General features: G+C 36.5%; 2 protein-coding genes across 12 annotated transcripts; both read right to left on the bottom strand.

Moving 5' to 3' along the window:
- Window positions 1-378: 378 nt before the first annotated feature.
- tsnax (translin-associated factor X) lies at window positions 379-6400 on the bottom strand. Of its 8 annotated transcripts, none has more exons than XM_083540108.1 (7): window positions 6062-6400; window positions 4993-5106; window positions 4686-4760; window positions 4247-4361; window positions 3270-3400; window positions 2423-2544; window positions 379-1001 (listed from the first exon to the last, which is right to left on the bottom strand). In XM_083540108.1, the coding sequence occupies exons 2-7, from the start codon at window positions 5006-5008 to the stop codon at window positions 633-635; spliced, it is 828 nt and encodes a 275-aa protein (XP_083396234.1). In that variant the 5' UTR covers window positions 5009-5106; window positions 6062-6400; the 3' UTR covers window positions 379-632. The 8 variants fall into 8 exon arrangements, with proteins under 8 accessions (XP_083396234.1, XP_083396228.1, XP_083396232.1 ...); XM_083540102.1 differs by lacking the exon at window positions 6062-6400 and adding an exon at window positions 5892-5917; XM_083540106.1 differs by lacking the exon at window positions 6062-6400 and adding an exon at window positions 5858-5917.
- Window positions 6401-9106: 2706 nt separating this feature from the next.
- On the bottom strand, window positions 9107-18840 carry cacul1 (CDK2 associated cullin domain 1). 4 transcript variants are annotated; one of them, XM_083540114.1, is made up of 9 exons: window positions 18686-18826; window positions 18163-18268; window positions 16260-16386; window positions 15505-15607; window positions 15313-15408; window positions 15073-15175; window positions 13430-13519; window positions 11660-11798; window positions 9107-9487 (listed from the first exon to the last, which is right to left on the bottom strand). In XM_083540114.1, the coding sequence occupies exons 3-9, from the start codon at window positions 16382-16384 to the stop codon at window positions 9448-9450; spliced, it is 696 nt and encodes a 231-aa protein (XP_083396240.1). In that variant the 5' UTR covers window positions 16385-16386; window positions 18163-18268; window positions 18686-18826; the 3' UTR covers window positions 9107-9447. The 4 variants fall into 4 exon arrangements, with proteins under 4 accessions (XP_083396240.1, XP_083396241.1, XP_083396238.1 ...); XM_083540115.1 differs by lacking the exon at window positions 18163-18268 and having other exon boundaries at window positions 18686-18840; XM_083540112.1 differs by lacking the exon at window positions 18163-18268 and having other exon boundaries at window positions 18660-18814.
- Window positions 18841-25753: the final 6913 nt, after the last annotated feature.

Raw genomic sequence — 25753 nt, forward strand, 5'->3', positions numbered from 1 at the left:
CAATATATTAACGTGCTTGATCAGCATGACTGCGAGGAGCGCACGGGAGAAGAAGCAGGGTGCTTCGGGGAATGACCCCCCCACCCCCCTTGTGCTCGAGATATTAGGGTTCGGCGACATAAAAAAAAATCGACATAACCGATTAAAAAATGCTAAGACAAAGCGAGAATTTGGCGGTTCCACTTCAAAAACGTCGACTTAATAGGGTTGGCGAGTTAACCGAGGCCGAGATAAGTGGGTTCGACTGTGTGTGTGTGTGTTATATATATATATATATATATATATATATATATATATATATATATATATATATATATATATATAAAAAACACACACACACACACAACCGTAGAATACAGTAAGTAGCTCAGACATCTGTTCCAATCAAAAACAAGCTTTATTGGAATTTCTTATTAAATTTACACAGAGCAGAGTGTAACATGATAACGTGTTCTGACATGCTAAAAAAAGCAGGTTTTATAGATGTAATGAAATCATGCTACAATTAAGTACCTCTAAAATCAATTACAGAGGCAAACATTTATAATTATATAGAACAAATAACAACTGACTGTTCAACCATACACAACATGCATATTTTAGATACAAGAGAAGCAGGAACTTTATACTGCTCAGTCATCTTCCTCCAACACAGCTACCCTGTTTAAAAAGACATCAGCTAGCATGTGTTTGGGAATCTCTGAACCACGCACTCTGAGTGTATAGCAGGCATCCTCCACCTTTCCAAGGCTCTGTCGGAGAGTATGTAACTTTTTAGAAACCTCATAAGGACCTACGTTACCGATAAATGAAAAACCATCATGGATCTGACGCAGGAAGTTACTGAGCTCAAACGGTGTGTCCACATCACCATTTCCCACACTGCTGATGCACATGCGCATCAGCTCACCAGTCAGATCAGCCACACCCAGAAGGTAGTCGGTCGGTGTAACTTGGAATGTTAACACGCAGGCTCCTGGCCACAAGCTCCTGCCACAAACCTGAACCAAAGGGCAGGTCACATAATGAACAATTACACAACGAAGAGAATGTAAAACCACTAACATGATACAGTAACATGCAAGTAATACGAGAGGAAAATTACAGAATGAAATCATTGTTAGCAGAACAATAAAAAAAAATAATAATAAAAAAAAGCATAATGTGATGGCAATCTCCATATGCTCTTTTGGTAACGCTATGAGGTTATCAGAAGGGACCAAATGACACTGGTAATGAAATGTTGAACACATTTCTGCTACTATTCTGATATTTTAGCTTATTATTATTACTCAAAGGCCCCAATTTCTAAACACTACTCCACTTAAATTATCAAACTACATGCACTAAACCTGCCACAGAGCTGTTCTGGCTTTCTTGCTTTGGACCTTAAAAATGGCCAAAATTCCCATTGAATTTTATTTTAAATTCTGGACGTATAACTACTAAACCTTTCAAACTACATTCACCGAAATCTGCATAGCACTTCAGGCTGTTTAAATTGGTTATCCTAGATTTTTTTGAACTGATTACCTTGCATAAGGAGTACACTAATCATATCTCTATCAATCTATCTGTATTACTCTCTCACTTCATCTGATTTTTGACTTGTGTCACTCTATTATCTCTCTCTCTCCATATATAATATATAATTTTATATATATATATAAAATTATATATTATATATATATATATATATATATATATATATATATATATATATATATATATATATATATATATATATATATTTTTTTTTTTTTTATATTAATTAATTAATTAATTTTTTAACCAGTAACTGCCTTTCTTTTAACTTTAAATGATGTTCAAACATATACCAGCTTTATCAGGCCAACATCAATGTTTGTTCGTGTCAAACTTGAAAAAACCTGTCCTTTAAGCCTTTATTGCGGTCTTCTCTATGTGAAAGACATGCTCAGTTGGGTTGAGGTCAGGTGACTGACTCAGCCATTTAATACAATTTCAGTTCTTTGCTTTAAGAAGCTCTTTGGTTGCTGAAATGGAACTCATGCATGTGGATTGGATTACATTGGACTTGATTGCATTATATGCAATCCAAACCGATTTACTCCAATCCTTATTTTCCCAATATCATTGTTTTATAGATTATTTTTTAAACATCACTAATACACAAATATTTTTTACCTAAATGGCTTCAGAGAAGCATTGTATCAAATTGTCTGACATGAAAATAACTTTTTCTTTAAAGCATTTACAAATTTATGTTCTGCTGACGCTGGTTTCACTCCACAGAAAACAAGACAAAAAAACTGTAACACAAATACAGACAGAACACCATTCAGTGGTAACAGATGTAAACGTCTACGTAAGTGTTTATGTGGATCACTGTCAGCATTAAAACAGTTTTCTGTACATTCCTGGCTTTTAAGTATTCAAATACCTTCGCTTCTGTCTTCTCATCTCTCGTGAACACAAGACGGGCATTTATCTCCTCCAGACTGATCAGGGTTCGATGTTTAATGAAATGATGGAAGGACACTGCCTCTACATACTCCTGAATACCTTACAGAGGAAAAAGAGGTCATCATTTTACTTAATGCCTTACATGATGCAATAAAAATATATCAATCTTTGACTACAAACTAGGCCAGGGGCATGAAACGTACAGCCTGCGATCTGAAACAAAGGTTCAGCACACAAAATTTATTTCAAATCTTGAACCAGTGGTGTGGGATTAATTCAATAATAAGATATGAACAATAAGAAAAATCTTAAGAAAATCATTATTATATTAATAATAATTATATATTAATACAAATATTTATCATATAAAATATTATTATAAAATAATAATTATTAATTCAATAATAAGATAATATTAATAATAACCTTGAAGCAACAAAGCTTAAAATGACCTTCATGAAACAAACAATAATGGAGACTTATATCTGTGATATGAATTATCAATCCTCAAGGACAGAAAATGTAATGCTATTTTTTTTATATAGTGAACATTCTTGAAAGCCTACATTGTTTTAATAAAATCATCTATGAATTTATCAAAACAAAGATCTGCTTACATTTTTTTCCTACAATTTATATTTTAATCAACATGACAATTATTTCACACATTTTTACCAAATCTTTGTTATTTTTTGTTATTAACAAGTATACATTTGTCTGCAGTTTGTAACATTATACTTTTAAAAGTCCTTGAATGGTCTGATGAACTCTGCTTTCTACCACCTAATTAAACTTTCTTTCGATTCCATGATATGAAAACTAACCTGACATGAATGCTTTGTGGAACTGATAGAGATCATCTTCTCCAAGCTCCTCTGCTATGTGACTAATCTTCTGCCTCACAGCATCCAGTCTCACTTCTGCCTCATTCAAAACCTCCTCGACATTGGGTGCACTGTGTATCAGTTACAAGCAAAAATATCATTATTGTTATTCAAATTCTTCAAACAAATTGTTAGCCGAATACTATGTTTGATACTGTGTTTGATTTTCGCCTCCCAATTAAACGTAACAAATTCTATCTAAAGTATATTTCCCCAAATTAAAAACTTAGTATGTATAAGAACAGTGTGACAGCAGTAAAGTGTGCAGTAGGAACGACTGGTTCAAGGTGGAGGTTGGACTGCATCAAGGATTGAGATGGTGAAGGTGGATGATTGTGGGTTGACAGTGCAAGTAATAGTGTGTGTGTTAGAGAAGTGAAGAAAAGAGTGCAGGCAGGGTGAAGTGGGTGGAAAAGAGTGACAGGAGTGATTTGTGATAGTAGGGTATCTGCAAGAATAAAAGGGAAAGTTTATAGGACTGTGGTGAGACCTGCAATGTTGTATGGATTAGAGACAGTGGCATTGAGTAAAAGACAGGAGGCGGAGCTGGAGGTAGCAGAACTAAAGTTTACGTGACCCTCCCATAAATAATACATTAATGACCTAGAGGAGTGTGTGAGTGTTTCAAGAATACTGATCAAGTTAACAGTGATTAGTAGTGTGCTGTGAGGCATTTCTGTGTGTTTGTAAGGATGTTCTGGTGGCTCCTTGGTCCCGAGACAGTGCTATTGATATAAAGACTGTGGTAGATCAACAGGTTTGGAAGCTTAACTGAAAGAAAGGAAAGAAAGGAAAGAAAGAAAGAAAGAAAGAAAGAAAGAAAGAAAGAAAGAAAGAAAGAAAGAAAGAAAGAAAGAAAGAAAGAAAGAAAGATTATGTAGCTGTATATATAGATACCAGACATGGCCAGCTTTTACCTTGTCACTCTGTGCAGAAGGAATATCGTCCTCTTGCTCTCAATAGTGATGTCTCGACTCAGTTTCACCAGACGCTCATATTTGTCATGCTTGGTGTCAAGTTCTTGTTGAAACACTAAGGTTAAAAAAAAATCAACAAACACCACAATTTTATTTTTCTGAAATAATTTACAATCAGAAACGCAGCTCTTTCACTCATCTTCCTCAAAGTCAAATGATAATATGATTTTAAACAAACATTTCAGAACCCAATGGTTTGAAATTTAGAGTTAAATTTATTTTAGATTTAGAATTGTTTTTAGCAAGACTGATTTCACTTCTTATGCAGGAGATTCTGTTCATGTCTTGAAACTGCTGGTGTTGGTGACACTTAATCTTTAAATCCAAGAACTGACAGAAACCATGATCTCACAGTTAGACATGGTTATTCAAGTATTACCTCTAAAAGCCTCAATGACAGAAGAGGATCTGTTCACACATTCCTCTGTCTTCCTTTTCCGGGCGCATCCGTCACCTGAAACAAAGCCCAATCAGTTTATTATAGCATCCACAGATCAATCGGTTTATTATAACATTTACAGATCAGTCAATTAGAACATCTACAAATTATAACATCTACAGATCAGTCAATTATAAAATCTACAGATCAGTCAATTATAACATCTACAGATCAGTCATTTTATTATAACATCTACAGATTTATTTTTCAAGTTAGTCAATAGGTGATAGAAAAATGTAAAGCCTACCTTCTCTTTTACTCATTTCTCTTGGGAGAGAGAAGGTTGCAAATAAAAGTGTGTGTCAGATGGCACACAGCCGTTAATTTGTTATTGAAGCTGGTGTGTAACTGTAAGCTGGAACTGTGCGTAGCAGGTGATAGAAAAACAAACAGACAGAAGTCATTAATGTCAGGGTTCATTGTGATAAATGAACAGCTCGTGCAATACAGAATAATTTACAGTTTAGTCTTAACGCGCGTTTATATATACAAAGAAACCCATTATGTTCGCATCCCAGTGTGGTGTGTACCGTGTCTAACCTGTACACGTTACTGCACGCAATGGAGTGTGTACCATGTCTAACCTGTACACGTTACTGCACGCAATGGAGTGTGTACCATGTCTAACCTGTACACGTTACTGCACGCAATGGAGTGTGTACCGTGTCTAACCTGTACACGTTACTGCACGCAATGGAGTGTGTACCGTGTCTAACCTGTACACGTTACTGCACGCAATGGAGTGTGTACCGTGTCTAACCTGTACACGTTACTGCACGCAATGGAGTGTGTACCGTGTCTAACCTGTACACGTTACTGCACGCAATGGAGTGTGTACCGTGTCTAACCTGTACACGTTACTGCACGCAATGGAGTGTGTACCGTGTCTAACCTGTACACGTTACTGCACGCAATGGAGTGTGTACCGTGTCTAACCTGTACACGTTACTGCACGCAATGGAGTGTGTACCGTGTCTAACCTGTACACGTTACTGCACGCAATGGAGTGTGTACCGTGTCTAACCTGTACATGTTACTGCACGCAATGGAGTGTGTACCGTGTCTAACCTGTACACGTTACTGCACGCAATGGAGTGTGTACCGTGTCTAACCTGTACATGTTACTGCACGCAATGGAGTGTGTACCGTGTCTAACAGACTGTAGAAGTTACGCATGTACGAGCGCTCCGGAAGAAATGGCCAGGAAAAACGAAAACAAATCTTTCAAAATAAAAGACACAAGAAACGAGGCGCATTAAAAGAATAAAAGTATTTAAATATAATTTAAGGTGCTCCTGAAAGTATGCATTTCACACCAAGGCCTTTAGTGGTATCTGACCTGAATTAATCCACCTCTTAATACCATCAGAGACCCTCTAGGGCATCCTGTGCAGCTGCATCACTGCCTGGTTTGGAAACTGCACCGTCTCGGATGGCAAAACCCAACAAAGGATAGTGAGGACAGCTGAGAAGATCATCAGAGTCTCTCTCGTCTCTATCAAGAACATTTACGCCACACACTGCATCCGCAAAGCCAACAGGATTGTGGACGTCACACACACTTTTCACCCTGCTGCCATCAGGAAAGCATTCGGGCTGCCACAGCCAGACTGCGTAACAGTTTCTTCCCTCAAGCCATCAGGCTTCTCAACACAGAACTGAACTAAAACTGAAACTCACACACACTCACTCAACTGTGTGTACTGAACTGCTACAAACTGAACTCAAACTCAAACACACACTCATACTCATTTTACACATTCATGTCTTCATTGTACATTCATTGACTGCTGCTATTGCTGTTTTGCACAACCTATTTTTACATTTTTTGTTTATTTTATTTTTACAATCCTATATCCAGTTCTGTCTTGCACACTGCACTGAATAATACAAATTAGGTATCCTGGTGGCACTATTTCATGTTTTGTGTATTTGTCCTACACTGTCTTGTCTTGCACTATTTGCACCAGGTTGTACATGATGCACTTTATGTGGCGAGGACACTTACTAATCCTTAGCTCTATGTTTTTCTTTTATTTAGCTTTATGTTGTTTATGTATCACCAGGGTTCTGAAGGAACGTTGTCTCATTTCACTGTGTACTGTGTCAGCTATATATGGTTGAAATGACAATAAAAGATTCTTGGCTTGACTTGATGACACCACAGCTAAAAAAAAAAAAAAAACATCCATATTACAGAGAAACACAGTGTAACAGATATAATCCTACAGGTATCTCTTGCACTAATAAAATGAATTCATTACTAAAGAAAAAAACCAACAATGATGAAACTAAAATGAGTGCATATTCAGTCACTCATGAGAATCACACATGAGGATAAGTTCCACTATTGAGTCTGGTTTCTCTAAAGGTTTCTTCCACACTCCAATCTCCAAAATCTCAGGGAGTTTTTTCTTGTCAACATAGCCTTAAAACTTTTTATAAACCCCCCCCCCCCCCCATAAGAATAAACAAACTATTGCATAATAATTTCTATCTTAATTGACAGATATTTTATAATTGCCTGTAATTTTTTGTTAAGTTTGAAAACCATGACGTGTAAAATCCTAGATCAAATCAATAGGGATTATGCTTCATGTCAGCTACAAAACTTTAAAAATTGTTATATTCTTTTCATAACATGGTCCTATTCCCTTCTGCTCCTGTTGAGTTGAATTGTGAGCGTTGAAATTTTATTTCAAGCATTCAGAATAACGGTTGCCAATTTAACTATAATCTGCAATTAAAACCATTGCTCACCTTAACTTTTTATATTGATCTTTTTTTTTTTTTTGGAAGATTGTTCCTCATGTGACCTTTTCTAGATTAGACTAGAACTCCAAGGTGTAGCGATTAAAAAGTAAATTCCACATATTATCACTGGGCAATGGAACAACATATGAATTTGAATTAACAATCAAATGCATTAATTTTGTATCTCACCCTAAACAACCTGCACATAGATCTATTGGGTGATCGTGTCTTTAACTCTTTGTAATTAGAACAACATGCTGCCAGCTGCTGATTAATACAGAATCCTGCACTGTCTGCACAACTCAACTCGATTACACTGCTGAAATCTGCCTTCTAGATTACTCCCTTAAAAAACAATAATAATAATAAAATAACTTTTACCCTGTTATAAATAATACAAGCAACTAAATTGGAAGAATTTAAAATAGAAAGGAAGAAGAGCTTCCTGAACTATAGAAAAGCACTTGGGACCATTAGATTAATGTAGTAGATTATGTTAAAGCCAATGTATTTATTTAACACTGCACAAACATTGCCTAGGAATAAGACCACAACAGAATCATACACATCAATGTGTAGCAGAAATTATTTAATTTCATGTTACTTAATAAAAAATGTAAATGTCAGATGAAGAAAAATCCAGTGTATTATATTAAAGCCAGACAATTTGGTATTTACAGTATTCCTCAAAATTGAGTACACCCCTCACATTTCAGCAACCATTTTATTATAACTTCTCAAGGGACAATACAATAGAAATTAAAGTTGGATATATTTTAGAGAAGTCAATGTACAGTTTGTAAAGCAGTACAGATTTACTGTCCTCTAAAAAAAAACTCAACATACAGCATTATTGTCTAAATAACTGCCAACAAAAGTTAGTACATCCTAAGTGAACATGTCAAAACTGTCTAAAGTGTCAATATTCTGTTATCTAGCACTGCTTTACTCCTCCCGGGCATGGAATTCACCAAAGCTACACAGGTTGTTGCTGGGATCTTCTTCCACTCGTCCATAATGACATCCCAGAGCTGCTAGGTGTTAAGACACATGGCGCTTCTCCATCTTCCGCTTGAGGATTCCCCACAGGTGATCAATAGGATTCAGGTCTGGAAACATATTTGGCCACTCCATCAAATTTACCTTCAGCAAAGCAGTTTTACATCTTGGTAATGTGTTTGGGGTCATTTTTATGTCAGAAAACGTCCTGCAGTGCGTATGGTCTGAGCACTGACAAGCAAACCCTCCTCTTCTACAACCTCTAAAGCAATGCTGGTAGCGTCTGTCTTCTGCACCTGATGCACAGAATGAAGATTTGACTGCTTTGATTGAACTTTGCGAGGCCTGTTCCAAGTAGAACCCATCTTGAAAAACCTCTGTATGACCCTGGCCACTGTACTGTAACTCAGTTTCAGGGTGTTAACGATTTTTCTATAACCTAGATCATCTTTGTGGAGAGCAACAATTCTGATTCTGACATGAGGTGTCATGCTGAACATCCAGTGGTCAGTATGAGAGAATTGTACTCAAAGCACCAAATTTAAACTGCTCTAATACAAGATACACAAATAAAAAAAAAAGAAAAAAAAAAAAAGACTTTACAATACTTCAACTTGAATGTCAATTGTTTATTGCCCTTTATGGTTTGTCAATGCATTTTACATCAGTTATTTTTCTTTAATGCCACACTATTTTAATTTCTAACACAGCTAATGCACTGTTGTTTTTAATATAAATGTATTTCTTATTAGCATAATAAAATAACATTTTATTATTTATGTTTTGTCATCTGCATAAAATCATTCTCCCTTTCATATTTGCGTTCCAGTTTATACATAGCCTAGTCCATATATCTTTCATAGGTAGCATGCAAGCTTTCTTGTTTCTGAGTTTTTCTGAGCTTTTCTTATGAGTTTGCATGTTTTCCAGATTTTCCAGATCCAGGTTTTCAAGATTCTTCATTTGCCCTTTTACGTGATTGGCCACTCCTAGAAAAAAGTAATTATACATAATTTGACATCACTGTTATACAAAACATATTTTGTAATTTACACACAAAAATATTTATGCAGTGGAAGTATTTTGATATAATTGCTATTTTCTATTTTGTTCATTAGGCAGAATAAGAACTTAATAGGACACAGCACACATTGAATAGAAGTCTGAATATGTGTGTGTGTGTGTGTGTGTGTGTGTGTGTGTGTGTGTGTGTGTGCGTGCGTGCGTGCGTGCACATGCATGTACTTAGATCGTAACACAGTGTCACACGCTGACTGACATTTTTCTATAAACTATCCTTGCTATAAATGTTGCTCTTGCTTCTGCTATCTGCACAATCTTCTGATACAGCACACAGGAGACATCTACCATCCAGTAGGCCTACATTTGCTGTCCATCTGTATTATAAATCTCTATATCTGCACCTAGGAACTACAACCCTGATTCCAAAAAAGTTGGGACACTGTACAAATTGTGAATAAAAACAGAATGCAATGATTTGGAAGTTTCAAATTTTAATATTGCATTCAAAATACAACATAGATGACAAATGTTTAAACTAAAAAAAAGTATAAGTTTGAGGGGAAAATAAGTTGATTTTAAAATTCATGGCATCAACACATCTCAAAAAAGTTGGGACAAGGCCATGTTACCACTGTGTGGCATCCCCTCTTCTTTTTATAACATCTGGGGACTGAGGAGACAAGTTGCTCAAATTTAGGAATAGGAATTTTGTCCCATTCATGTCTAATACAGGCTTCTAGTTGATCAACTGTCTTAGGTCTTCTTTGTCACATCTTCCTTTTTATGATGCACCAAATGTTTTCTATGGATAAAAGATCTGGACTGCAGGCTGGCCATTTCAGTACCCGGATCCTTCTACTACGCAGCCATGATGTTGTAATTTATGCAGTATGTGGTCTGGCATTGTCATGTTGGAAAATGCAAGGTCTTCCCTGAAAGAGACGACGTCTGGATGGGAAAATATGTTGTTCTAGAACTTTAATATACCTTTTAGCATTGATGGTGCGTTTCCAGATCTGTAAGCTTCCCATGCCACACGCACTCATGCAACCCCATACCATCAGAGATGCAGGCTTCTGAACTGAGCGCTGATAACAACTTGGGTTGTTTTTGTCCTCTTTAGTCCGGATGACATGGCGTCCCAGTTTTCCGAAAAGAACTTTCAATTTTGATTCGTCTGACCACAGAACAATTTTAGACTTTGCCACAGTGCATTTTAAATGAGCCTTGGCCCACAAAAAACACCTGCACTTCTGGATCATGTTTAGATATGGTGTTTTTTTTTTTTTTTACCAATAGAGTTTTAGCGGGCAACGACGAATGGCACGGTGGATTGTGTTCACCGACAATGTTTTCCGGAAGTATTCCTGAGCCCATGTTGTGATTTCCATTACAGTAGCATTCCTGTATGTGATGCAGTGCCGTCTAAGGCCTGAAGATCACGTGCATCCAGTATGGTTTTCCGGCCTTGACCTTTACACACAGAGATTGTTCCAGATTCTCTGAATCTTTAGATGATATTATGCACTGTAGATGATGATATTGGTGATCCTCTGCCCATTTGACTTCTGAGAGACACTGCCACTCTGAGGCTCTTTTTATACCCAATCATGTTGCCAATTGACCTAATAAGTTGCAAATTGGTCCTCCAGCTGTTTTCCTTATATGTACATTTAACTTTTTTTTGGAATGTGTAGCTTTCATGAAATCCAAAATAAGCCAATATTTGGCATGACATTTCAAAATGTCTCACTTTCAACACTTGAAATGTTATCTATGTTCTATTGTGAATAAAATATAAGTTTATAAGATTTGTAAATTATTGCATTACTTTTTTATTCATAATTTGTACAGTATCTCAACTGTTTTTGGAATCGCGTTTGTAATATACTAATTGTTAGTTAATAAAAAAAGCTAATAACTTTGGTAGCTAATAAGTTATGGTAAACCCCTGTAATGTCTCAGGCCTGCAGTGTGACTTCATATCTGGTGTGTGCATATGAGTTAATTTTAAATCCAAATGAACTAAAATCAATCACAAATAATTTTTCAAATAGATGCCAGGTCTATTGTAAGCTGAATCATGTTTGACAAATCGTATTTAATTCAGATAGTTTCAGATTACTATTATCTATTACCTGGGAAAACCATTTAGCGAAAGCTCCATTTGCAGTTTCTGGTCTTCAGCTGCATAACATAGCAGATCAGACTCCAAAACAGGAGGGTGAATTTGGGGAATAAATCTAGAAAACAGTTCAGGGGCGAGTTTAGCCCAGTCTGAAGGAAAATAAAAGAATTACAATTACTGACCATCATTCATCATTCATTCATCCATACACATATATTGTAAAAATGTATATTATAGTTCTATGTTTAAGTTTTGCACATTGCAATTTGCATGTTATAGCAAGTTCAATTAACTACAAAAGTGAGAAAATAGAAAGATGCAACTGTAAAGTGCAAAATTTTTGCTAATACAAATTTGATATTTATTGAGAATTTGGAGATATGCTTACAATATTCTGTATATAATAAAGATGAAAGTTTCAAAATTGTTAAGTTTAACCAAAAGGCTTAAAGTTGCAAACTCCACTTTAGAAGCACTTCCATAACATCAGTTTGCTCATCGATTTACATTGGAACTACAGCTGGAACCCTACATGTTTTCACCTAAGATCAAGAAACAAACTCTTGCCATGCACACCACAGATAGGACTAGAATTAGGGACTTGGGTTTGAATCACACTTGTATTACTCATGACTCAAACTTGTACATTTTTAGAAGCTGATTGAGGTCATACAAAAAGGAGACTACAAAATGGAGGTTCACATTTCTTTCTGGTTTGACCATCATTGGAAGACCATTAAAAAAAAAGAAAAGATTTTTTTTTTTCATATTGCTCCTCAAAGTGAAATCAATCATGGTGCTCAGTACGCTGCCCAGAGTCCCTGTCTTTTGGTTTTCTCCATGCATGTCCACTTTTAACTGCAAGCAAAACAACTGATTTAGTGTGGTCTAGTTTTGCTAACAGCAAATCCATAAAGCACCAAATTCCTTTGTATTCACCTGGTCAGTCAACACCAGCTGAATAATCAAGCAAACACAGCAGAATCTCTACTTTCTAAAAAGAAAGCTAATCTTTCACCACCCTTACCCCCCTGGCAAGGTTCTGCAGCAGCCGTAAAAACAGCTGAAAAAAAAATCATTGTGTCTCATCCCTCCTTCAGTGGCATTTACACCAAACAGCAAAAGGTATCTAATGGTTAACCCTGTGTTTGTGGCAGCAGCAGTAAATTATCCTGCAAAGCAGCAACCAATTCTCCAATCCAGTATGAAAACCTCTCTCTGAATTAGAATCTTATTTTAACTTTTTTTTTGGCTACACAAGTCTGGTCAATAAGGTGCCTGAGTCAAACAAAATCTCCGGCTCTAAACTGCTCTCAGTCTAAGCCTGATTCAACTCTTCAGTTATCAGTTGGGTTAAGTAGTACAGACATGGACAAATTTTTTGGTACCCCTAAAGGAAGATCCCACAAACTTGTAAAAGACAAAATTAATTGGTGTTTTCACATCAATCATTGCTAATTTCATATAAATAAAAATCAGAATTTTATTCTGTTATAATGTTTTAATTAATGAAATAAATTAAAACAGCATGGACAAACAAGATGGAACTCTTAACATAAAATTTTGTTGCACAAACTTTAAGACAATCACTTTAAACAAGTGACTTCTGTCGCTCTGAATAAGACTTCTCACATTATTTATATTTCTTATTTACTTATGCCAACATATTTGTCCATATCTGTATATTTATTCTGGATTGCATTGTAAAACATGCACACAAACTAAACTATTTCCTGAAATATAAGAACTAAATAAAAAAAAAAATCCCAAACATTTTCACCTGGTTGCAGAGCATAAAGGCCTTTTACCACACTTGCCATGGTCGATGGATTAACTTGAAATGGCATGGCATCAGCTTTCTTAAGATGAGCTAATGGAAGTTTTAATACAAAAAACAAAGACCAAACATTACTGACATACATGCTGGAATTCTACACATGTGTAAAACTTACTTGAATTGAATTTGGCAAATTGGGGTGGGGGGAAACATACCATGCAATTAGGTCAACTGTGTGTTAGAGCAAAGAAAAAACATCATTGGCCAACCAGAAATAAAATGAAAGAACTTCTAAGTTAATACGTAAGTCTGTACCCAGGATGGATTCTGCATTATCACAGGTTTAGTTTGATACAGATGGTTTCAGACAGATTAATATCCCAATTTTAAATTTGTAAAAATTGTGTAATTATCAAGATTATGAGGAACAACACTTATTGCTGGTGTGTGGCACAATTTTACACAGGAGACCAGTAAACCAATTGCTTTAAGACTACATGGAAAATCCTTGAAATGCAGAAATGTTTAGCAAAGGGTCTATAGTCAACATTTTAGGGACTTAAATTATCATGATTTAGGGACTTAAATATCTATCCACAATAATTTATGTGTTGTGCATTCTGAAATGTTTTCATGCTCACCACGTTTGTAGTGTTTTTTAAATTTTTTTTGGAGCTACTAAAATCAGGTCTAATTATTCCCCATTTATCTCGATCATCAACAACGTGTTCCAGTCTGCTGGCCCTCACAGGATGTTTTTTGCACCATTCTCAGTAAACTCGAGAGAATGCTATGTGTTAAAATCCCAGGAGATCAGCAATTTCTGAAATACTCAAACCAGCCCATCCGGTACCAACAGCCATGATTAAAGTCACAGAGACTTTTCCCCATTATTAAGTCTGATGTTAACACTGACATGCACACTGCCTTATAAACAAGTATAACACAGTAACATCTGCATACAACGCGACAGCGATTGTAAACATTTCGAAATTACCTTAATTAGTGTAATTATTTATTATATATAGTGAATTTGGGATTTAATAAATAGGCCAAAACAGACAATGAATTTGACACATGAGACAAGATATTTTAAAAATTAGACATATTACAAAAAATTACCAACATTATTATTAGAAGAGACGCACATGCAATTCACAGGTCCAGAACCTTTTTCCCACACCCACTCTCAAACACATACGGGAATGATGCACTAATATTGTTAATTATTTAATTAATGGGTCATTAGATCTAGAGTTCTGAACTCTAGATCTAATGACCCATTACCTAAATAATAAACAATATTAAACATAAATGGCAAGGGATCTGAAAACATTCAGAATCTCTCAAGATCCTTCAAATTTCGAAGTCCACATTCATGGACTCTTCAGTTCATTTTGCACAAGGGTTCAAGTCAAGGGACTGGAATGTCCAAAGCAGGAAATTGATTTTGTAGTCAGTGTTGTGTTGCATTATGATGTATGTTCTGGATCGTTGTCCTCTTGAACAATGAAAACGGCCTTTGACGAAAACACTTTTTTCGGTTTTAGATGCTTTTAATCTCTAGATTTGTAAATGTTGCACTGTGCACTGGAAAAATAAGGAAAAATTGTTTTTTACCCCCATATGTGTATAAATTCACTTACATATTAGAATACTAATATGCTTCTCAGCAACATGAGCTGAGAAAAGGTCCATGAGGTCATCCTTCAAGTTTCTATTCAGCTTAGTTTCAACATAGAATTTGTTCTTTAAAAGAAAACAAAGCAAATAAATGAATACATTCAACTGGGTTCAATCAAAAGCAGTATTATAGACAAATAAGTAAGTTATGTTGAGCTGTAATAATAATCTTTTAATATAAACCAAACAAAATAATAAATTACCATATAAATGAACACGGGAATGATGCACTGAATTGCAGCCATGTATTGAGTGAAAGCAAGATTGTAGTTTTCAACAAAACTTTCAGGTCTGCTGTCCTTTGAAAATAAAAGGAGAAAATTAAGATTTATTACTAAGTAACGACCAAAATAACCAGCAGCAAGGATGTTTAAGTGAATACACACTACACGTACTTGTAACTTAAAGCACACTTGCTGTAAGTAAGACGTTATCTTCAATATCAGGTCACTGTAGAGATGTTCTGAGTATTGCTGACATACACACTTATAAACAAGACTGAACCAGAAGAAATTTGGTTACATGCAATCAAACATTTGCAACAAAAATAATGACTTGCAGAAAATATCAGCAGATGGACAACGCTAGAAACAAATCCACACACACATAAACCAGCCAAATACAAATGATTTGAATGCAGTTAAATTTCCAGGATGCAAATAAGATACACAAACATAAAAAACACTCTACTTAAAATAAAAAAAAAAAAATGCAAAATTACCCAAACAATCAAAATCAATTTTAGGAAACACCAGTGGATTACTGATGGTATTCCTGAATGATTACAGCAATCACAGGGTACAATGCGCCTTACACACTTATTCACACTTAAAGTGCATTTATCTTAACTAATTCACCTTTTGCTATGTTTTGGAAAAGCAGGAAGAAATTATATCACCCAGAGGAAACCCTGACAGATAGAAATGGAAATATTTATTTACCTGTTCAACTTATTCAAATTATTAAGAAAGCAGCATGCTGTTGCTCTCAAACTATTTTCAATCTTTTTATAAATTGCAGATTTTATTCTGAAGTCAAGACGAAGTTTTATAGTTGAGGATAATTCTACAGAATTACCATGCAAATGTTAATGTTGTGAATAGAGCACTGTGATTGTAGTGTTAAATAAATAAAACAATAAATTACCAACCTGTAAATCTGTTCATAGGAAATAGAAGTGTATTCCATTGGGCTTTGGGTCAGCAGCTGTTCAACTGCTTTTTCCAACCTGGGCCAGTAGGTTTTCTTGTAGACATCTGCTGTCATGGCATTCATCGCTTAAAAGAACACATAGTTCACAGGATTAGTTAATTTTGTAAAAACATGGCTGTACCGTAATTACCTATAGTCTTTACTTAGATGTTCCATAAATGAGTTCTTCATTTTCCATATACCATTTCATTCCATGCACTAATTTTTGCATCTTTGCTTATTTAACATGCCGATTGAGTTTGATCATATTGTTTACAAACCAGCCCCTTTAAGTCACACTAGTGAATTGTTTGACAACAAACTGGTGTCCCTGAATGAAACTTATAAGTGAATGAATCATTCTAGTTCACTTCCATGTACTGAGTGAAACTTTTCTTTCACTTAATTCCTGCTTGTGAAAATTATGTTACTGCTTAAATGGAATTGTGAATACAGATTTAAGAAGAAAAATATTGGTTAAAAAGATGACATAAATGGTGGTTCACCTGCCCCAGTGGATAAACCGCCACAGAATTCTGAACTCTCCCTAGCTCCATTTACTGTATTTACACTGTCACAATTTACAGTAACCACAATGTCCTGAATTAGCAAACCATGTCAGGTAATTTGGAGCATCTTGAAGGCTAAACTGAATTTGATTTCAAAATGCACACATTTAAATGCTTGTACAGTAGTACCTCTTACACATTCAAACAGGTAAATACATGTTTGGACATTGACAACTGTACAGTTATTCTTAGTTGTCTGTGACAGTATACTGAAGTTAAACCTTTAAAGACTTTTATTTTGATTTGAGGGCAATGTATGTCAAAATCGAGTGATAAATATAGGAATTACAGCCCTTTATATACTTTGTGTTCTATTTGGGAGACATTTAACAAAAAACAGATTGATCGGGTGAGCTAAATAGCACCATAAGGCCCAGACAATCACAGAAAAATAGATGAAAAAGAATGAAAAGAATTCCTGAAAAAAATACTTTAACCAACTCACTGACGACTGTCTCTAAAAGGAGGATGCTGTCCAAAGTGGATTCCATCTTTGACAACTTCTCACACCCACTACATAAACCCCTGGTCAGTCTAAGGAGTATGTTCAGTGACGATGCACCACAGAGCACCGTAGATCATTTCTGCCTGTGGCCTTCAAACTATATAACTATATAACTCCTCCCTCTGAGTGTTAAACAGCTGCTCCACTATATAGATGTTATACAATATAGATAATATAGATAAAGATTTTCATGCCACACATATATTGTTAATATTTTGGGCAATTACAGTATGTGCAATAAGCTCATTGCAATAATAATAATAATAATAATAATAATAACCTTTACATCATCTGCACATGTCCAAACCATCTCAATCTCGCCTCCCTCACCTTGTCACCAAAACGTCCTACGTCCTCCTATTATTATTATTGCAATGAGCTTATTGAGATGGTTTGGTCATGTGCAGAGGAGGAACATAAGTTATATTGGTTAAAGAATGCTGAGGATGGAGCCACCAGGAAGGAGGAAAAGAGGAAGGCCAAAGAGGAGGTTCATGGATGTGGTGAGGGAAGACATGCAGGTAGTTGGTGTGAAAGAGGCAGATGTAGAGGACAGGGGGAAATGGAGACGGATGATCCGCTGTGGCGACTAGTAATGGGAGAAGCCGAAAGAAGAAGAAGATTGTAGTCTGACTTTTCTGATCTGTTTTTCACTGCTGCTACAAATTCCATTTCTCTCTATACAGGATGGGAACTAGGCAATATTTAAAGGCTTTAGATCTTGGCGAGCTTGCCATGGAGATTGCCATCTCCATGCAGGATGGTGCACCACCCCATTGGGCTCCTTCTGTGCGTGTGTGGTTAGACCAGCACTTTCCAGGACTCTGGCTGGGGCGATGCAGACCTCATAAATGGCCTCCAAGAAGTCCAGATCTCAGTGCATGTGAATGTTTTCTGTTGGGTTACGCAAAAGAGAAGGTGTATAAGACAAGCCTCACACACTGGAGGACATGAAGGACAGATACAGCAGGTTCTCAGCAATATCGCAAACAACCTCCTTCAGAAGCCTTCAGTGCATTCCATTCCCGGCCGTTTAAGGAAACTGGGTGAAACTGGTTGATGGTGCGTTCGTTAAAATGTTTTCATTTTCATTCAAAAGATTTGTTTTCATTTTCCTATGTAATAGTAAAAGTACATGCACAATCTGTTTTAATAAATTAGAAATATGAGCTTTATTACCAATTTTTAATGCCTAGTTACTTTTCACCCACTGCCTAGGAGTTCTGCTCTGTGCATTAAACGCAGAACATTCAGCTTGGCTGCCTAAAGCGGATTCAATACACACCTACACACCGCACAGCTGGAACACACCTGGATTCACTATGAGCTGCAGTTGAATTCAGATAGTTTTCCAGGGTTTTCACAGAAAGGGTCATCGCGCGTCTGCAGAACCTGTTCACCTCCGTCCTACTACTGTCCTGTGAAGCCTGCTGCAACACCTCACATCCTGAACCAGATTACACAGTAAAAGTCACAGAAGTATCAGTGCAGATTTAAATACTGCATCTAAACGTGATGCTGAGGTCAAGCAGGAAAACCCCAGGAGATGCTAAACTAGGGCTGCACGATCAGGGATAAAATAATCCTCACTGATCATCATTTCATCACAATTAATAATCACGATTATCCTCAATTTACTTCAGCATGTTTATTACACTTTCTACATTCAGATCAACAAAACTATATAAACAATACAAAAACACAAGAAGTCACTCCATTTATAAATGTTTTTTTTTTTTTATCTGGTCAAAATGAATGTAGACAAAATTATGATATGATTTTGAAAAATTAATTTAAAATTATAATAAGACTCAAATGTTTACAAATGATTAATCGATGAATGCACTGAATGGTCTATACATACATGTGCTATATATCTATCGGTATTAAAATATTAGGCAAAAGACAAGTCTATGAACATGAACAATTATAATGGAGTTGATTAGGGTTAAATTAGGGACTTGGGAGTTGTTAATAGGACTTTGCAAGAGGCTACACTTTTCCCTTTACTCTTGAGTGCATTCAGCTTCAGAACTTGCACTGGTCTCTTCTGTTAAACAGACTGGTCTTAAACAGACACTGATCACACAGCCATATTTCTCACTATTACAGTTCATCTGCCAACTCAGCTACAGGGTGCAGAGATTTATTTATAGCTGCTTGCATTTCACTTTCCTGCCAGACGACACTGATGCTGGGATTTCTGGTCAGAAGACAGAACATGAGCAGTGGTCTTCTGCTACTAAGTGACTCTCTCGATCTCAGCCTGACATGATCCCAACCTAATGACATACAATACTCAGCGAATGCTCAGGAATATTGAGCTCATTTTTTGCTGCAAAACCTCCTGCATCCTACTTCTGCATCCTACTTCTGCAGTAGGAAAAAAAAAAAAACATTAGGTTTTTGCAAATGCCCACTGCTCTTTTCAGAATGATAATTTAATTAAGTGTAAAATAGTTAATCATTGGTGTGTTCAGTGATTTTATTAGATAGTTTATTTCTAAACTTTTTACAAGAACTAAATTAGTATTTTTAAATTATAATATAAAACTATATTTGTAAGCACACATTATGAAAAAAACATGAACATAACATAAATTACACTATATCAGGAAAACAACAAATGACCAGTAGCTAAATGAAGTTTCATTCAGGTATTCAGAGAGATTACCCTGGTCATATTAGCTGCAGTGCCTCGTTTCTTTAAACTCTTGGCCAGTATAATGTATAGTCAGGTTGAGGTATGGTTCCTCAGTTCTGTTTGACCACAAAATGGTTGTGGCAGCAAAATATTCGTGCCCCAATGTTCTCTATTTCTAGTCTGCATATTGCATACAACTGAGGCAAAGCAACGTTTAAAAAAAAGGGTAAAAAGACTCATTGTGTGCTGTGCTTATTTAGCACATATCCCTGATTAAATGAAATTCTCCATTATTTCTACATCTTCACAAACCACATACTCACTGTAGCTGTCTGTGTCTATGTAGGCCAGGATAAAGCTTTTTGTGCTTTAACATTTTTGATATCGCATTTTATGTTGAATTATCTGGTGGATGATGGGGTTTGTTGTGTTAATCCGAAGGTTGGTGAGGTTTGTTGTGTATTATTTACATTAAGTATTATTTACTCAAAAAACTCTACCTCGTGTCTTTTAACATGGATTTGCTGCTTCCTGTGTCCCCATATCACTTCCTGTGTGCATAATTTTACCATGTTGTTTAATTCCTGAAGTCTTGGGCAGACTTTCTTTCTGCTAATTAAATTTACTGATTTATTAAATTTAAGTATGTCTATGCTATTCATTTGATCAAAATAAAATATGAAATGTAGCTAGTGGATGCTAGATTTATACAGGTCACTAAAATTTTAAACAGTGGAATTTACAGTAAAAGTTTAGGCAGGTGTGAAAAATGCTGTAAAGTAAGAATTATTTTCAAAATAGAAGTGTTGATAGTTTATCAATCAAAAATGGAAAGTAAATTATCAGAAGAGGAATCCCAATCAAACCATTATTTGGTGTGACCACACTTTACCTTTTTTGAAAAACAGCATCAACTGGAAAACTAACTACAGATCTTCTGTAGTACAGATGGTAGTATCTGTCAGGTAGGCATCTGATTAGACCCAAATTTATTCTGCTGCAGACAGAGAGGGATTTGAGGAGAACTCTAAATCCCTCTCTGTCTGCAGCAGAATAAATTTGGGCCTAATCAGATGCCTACCTGATTGTACTTCATGATAGATAAATCTGCCTGTATATCTCAGCATTAAGAACACCATAAATCCTGACCAAAATCCCTAACTGTTGCCTACAGATACTCATTGTTGTACTGCTCTTCAGCAAACAAATTGACTCTTGCTACAGCCAACTATTTTCGATTTTGACTCATTAGTCCACCTGCTGCCATTTTCCTGCTCCCAATGTTTTTGTGCAGAGGTCAGTCCCTTAGCCATTACTTCCACATTAGAAATTTGTTTTTCTTGCCTGCAATTCTTCCATAAAGACCACTTCTGACCATACTTCTCCAAACAGTTTCACTTCTTTTTTGTGTTTCTTCAAATTAGCTTAAAGAGCTATGTTGAAACCTCAGTCAACTTTGAGAATTTTGCCTGCTATTGACCTTGCTGATGCAGTAGAACTACCTATTGTCTTGTTGCTGTGCTCAGTCTGGCAAAGGTCCCAGCCAACATTGTCATGTGGGCCCTATGTGGGTTTTTGATGGGCTGTCACTTGGGCCCTGCATGGGCAACCCAACTGGGGCCTAGAAAAAGTGTTCTTTATATGGGCCCATTTGGGTCCCAAATAGGTGTTAAAAATGGGGCCAAATTGGGCTACATGTGGGCCCCTCATGACTTAATCATGGGTCAACCCACAAATGGCCCCTTTATGGGGTTGTTATGGGACCACAGTGGGTGAGAATTGGGTCCCATTTATTAATTTCATCATTGATTTCTGTGGGTGAACTTAATGTGTACTTAATTTTACTATGGAAAATCCACTGTCAAACCATTTCAAACCTCAGTTACAATGTAACACTGTGCCTGACCAAACAAAGAACTAATATTAGTTGATTTTATGTGCCGCTATATGTTTAAAATTACATGGTTGAGTATTTGAACTGTGAAAAAGAAATGACAAACTCAGAATGTGTAAATCACATTTAATTTAAATTAATTCAAGTAAAAAAAAAAAAAAAGGAAGCAGGAATAACAGAATTACAAAAGTAGAATAGTGTCTATGCAGATTCCTCGGCTGCACACCTACAAAACAGTAAAGAAAGAGAAGACAGAAAAGGCAATTTAGTACATTTTAAAATACTACAATTCACAGCAACATCTAAAAAAACATGCATCAATATAATCAAGACATATCCTAGAATCTCATCAGTGAATTGTTCCCACCTCTGCCTCGCACAGTAATAACCTATGCCAGGGGACCAGTCATGGAATCAAAAACTTATGAATGTTTACTCATTCATTCATTTTCTCCCGCTTATCCGTAATTCGGGTCACGGGGGCAGCAGTCTAAGCAGGCCCCCGCCTTCGACTGCTGCCCAATCCTCACAGCACCGTCCCTTACGGTCCCTCCTGCAGGTGGTGAGCCCACGGGAAGGCGGCCCCACGTCACTCCGACGTCACGGACCTTGATATTTCCCTCGTAAGGGACCCAAATTATGAATGTAACAATTAAAATATCAACCTTGCATCTGAACTTGACTCTTAAACAAATATTTGGCTTTTGCCAAAAGCCAGTGATTGAACAATGATTCTGATCAGCTGAAAGATGTAAGTCACACCTCGGATCACGGTGGACCAGAAAGTTCAACGCACTGCAACTGAAGAAAACATAGCAAATAGAATAACCACCAGCAAATCATAAAAACATCATCAGTTAAACAACACGTGCTGCAAATCCTCACAACGCAACTAAATACAGAAACGTCCTGCAAATCCTCACAACACAACCAATTAATTTGCACTGCAAATAGCACAGACCACAAAATAAATGTTTCATGGGGACCCTAACAAGTGACGAACCCGGGACTGCTTGTTTAGTGTCTATTTATTAGCGGTGTTGTTGTTCATGATCTGAAAGGTGAGTTTTTTGTTAATTTTAACATCCTGATCATGATTCCTTGGCTTTGCCAGTTAACATAACATTTTACAGTTAATTGTGTTTTTCATCAGATTATTTAGGGTAATAATATCCAAAGGCCAAGGAATCATAAACAAACAATGATAAAATAAACAAACAACTCACCTTTCAGGTCATCGACAACACCTCTGACAAACAGACATTGAACAACAAGCAGTCCCAGACATGTTTGTCACTTGTTGTGGTCCCCTTTAAACATTTATTTCGTGATCTGTGCTATTTGGTTGTGTTGTGAGGATTTGCAGCGTGTTTCTGTGTTTGGTTGTGTTGTGAGGATTTGCAGCGTGTTTCTGTGTTTGGTTGTGTTGTGAGGATTTGCAGCGTGTTTGTGTTTGGTTGTGTTGTGAGGATTTGCAGTGTGTTTCTATGTTTGCTTGCATTGTGGGGGTTTGCAGCACATGTGTTGTGAAACTGATAATGTTGTTTTTTTTAATTTGCTGGTGTTTTTTTCTATTTGCATGTGTTTTCTTCAGTTGCAGCGTGTTGAGCTCTCTCAGCCACTGTATAGGATGCCTTGAGAATAAGTAATTTATAAGATATTCTTTCATCTCAGGGTGGAGTACTCCTTTAATTAAACAGAGGCAAAAACAGTGATCGGGATAAAATATTAATAATTGTGCAGCCCTAGCTATAGGTTATATGACTTACACTTCCGGCTGTACTGCCCTCCAATCATGGTTCCGCTGGGCTCTCAAAGCACGGTTGCTTTCTCTGTCTCTTGCATTTGTGAACCATTTACCAAGCGCAGTCTCCAGCTCTTTCTTACGGAGTTTTCAGCAAACGGTTCTGCTTCAGACTAAAGCAAAAAAATTTATATAAAGTAGAGCATGCTACTGTATCAACCAGGGCACAATCCATTATTTGTATACATGCAAGTTACATGAGCATAAGACTATCAGTCAAAAAAATAAAAATAAATAAATCACAAGGTTGTAAGCACCTTCTAATCCACCATTTGCCCAAACTGTTAACTGATCTGAGTAAATGATGTTAAAATTACACAATACCATGCAAAAAGTTAAATGCATTAATATGCTTTCAGGCTTTGTTGTGATTAATGTTTAGAATAATTAGTGGAGCCTTGAACACAGATCGATTATTAAATTCGTACTGGTTCACTTTGGACCGTGAATTTGAACTGACCACTGTAACATTAGTTTAATTTACTTACTTATAACAATGTTTTGTCTTTAAAAAGCCTTAGTGGAGCTAACACAGTAAGTGTTCGATTTGACTGCACAGACCGAAGCGTGATTGACATAAAAATACCGTGAAAGTGATTCGGAGTTGTCTGCTCTCGAATTTGTCTGTCTGCACTGCACAGTTTCAAATCAAACACATCTGCGCATGCGTGAAGCCTCGGAGCCGAGAGCTGTGTGTGCGTGCGTGTGTGACTGACTGACTTTATGAACGGCGCAAAATTACATTATCTTTAACGTAATCATAACGTATCATATTTTAAGCAATGTTTAGAAATGATTAAAAAAACGTTCATATTTATATCACCTCTACCTATTTTACCTAAATCACATTAAAATAATCTTCAGTATTGTCACAGTTTCCTCACAGCTTTACTTTGTGTATTGTATATACACATGTTATGAAGGTAGTGAAAGAGAAAGATTACTCCACAGTGCTTTTACTGTTCCACCCTCCTGTTATCATGAGGACACTATATGGAGAAAACACGGGTGAAAATGGTTTGAAAAGTCGTTATTTCCACATTTTAGTAGACAATTTCCTAGTTATTTGCCAATCGTTAAGAATGTTCAGTTTTCCACAGGTGTTTATCTCTGAGGTAAACCAGTTCACTCTCCACACTTACCTTCTTTATATCGTGTCTGTAACTTTAATTACCACAAATCTTTCAAAAGTATACATTAAATGAAAGCAAACAGTAAAATGTGATTAATTTAAAACAAAAGATAATTTCTTACCGTGACAGAGATGTCAGGTTATCCAGGTCAGGTCAGGTGCTCCAGTGTTAGTGAGTGATGACCTTTTCTTCAGAATCAGAAGGCGGGAGACACAGGAGCCAATGGAAGACTCTGTGAGCTGCACAAGCGATTTTTTTTTTTTTTTTTTTTTTTTTAACTGAAGTTGTTATTGTTAATATATAAAATTTTCGTTTTGATCATATAAAACATGCAAAAAACATATCAATTGAATTTATCATCAATTGAATAATATAGCTAAATATAGCCCAAATGTGGCCCATACAGGGCCCTCGAATAAACAAAATTGGCAACCTAACTGGGGCCCACAACCCTGACTAAGCTGGGGCCCACATTCAGCCCATCAAAGTGCCCACTCTGACCCCATGCCCACGTGATGCCCATATAACCCAGATAAAACCCATGTGGGGCCCACATGGACATGCTGGCTGGGTGTAGGACCTAAAACTCTCTTCCACAACCTCATCTTAGTAGAAGGGTTAGCTGTTCCTTACCCAGTTCAAGTTGCTGCAGTTCAAACCGAGCGCCAGATTGGGGAAGAAAGGTGATTTAAGTGACTTTGAATGTGGCATGGTTGTTGGTGCCAGACGGGCTGGTCTGAGTATTTCAGAAACTGCTGATCTACTTGGATATTCACGCACAACCATCTCTAGGGTTTACAGAGAATGGTCCGAAAAAGAGAAAATATCCAGTGAGCGGCGGTTCTGTGGGTGCAAATTCCTTGTTGATGCCAGAGGTCAGAGGAGACTGGCCAGACTGGTTCGA

This window comes from Silurus aristotelis (assembly GCF_946808225.1).
Source record: "Silurus aristotelis genome assembly, chromosome: 4".
Lineage (NCBI taxonomy): Eukaryota > Metazoa > Chordata > Actinopteri > Siluriformes > Siluridae > Silurus > Silurus aristotelis.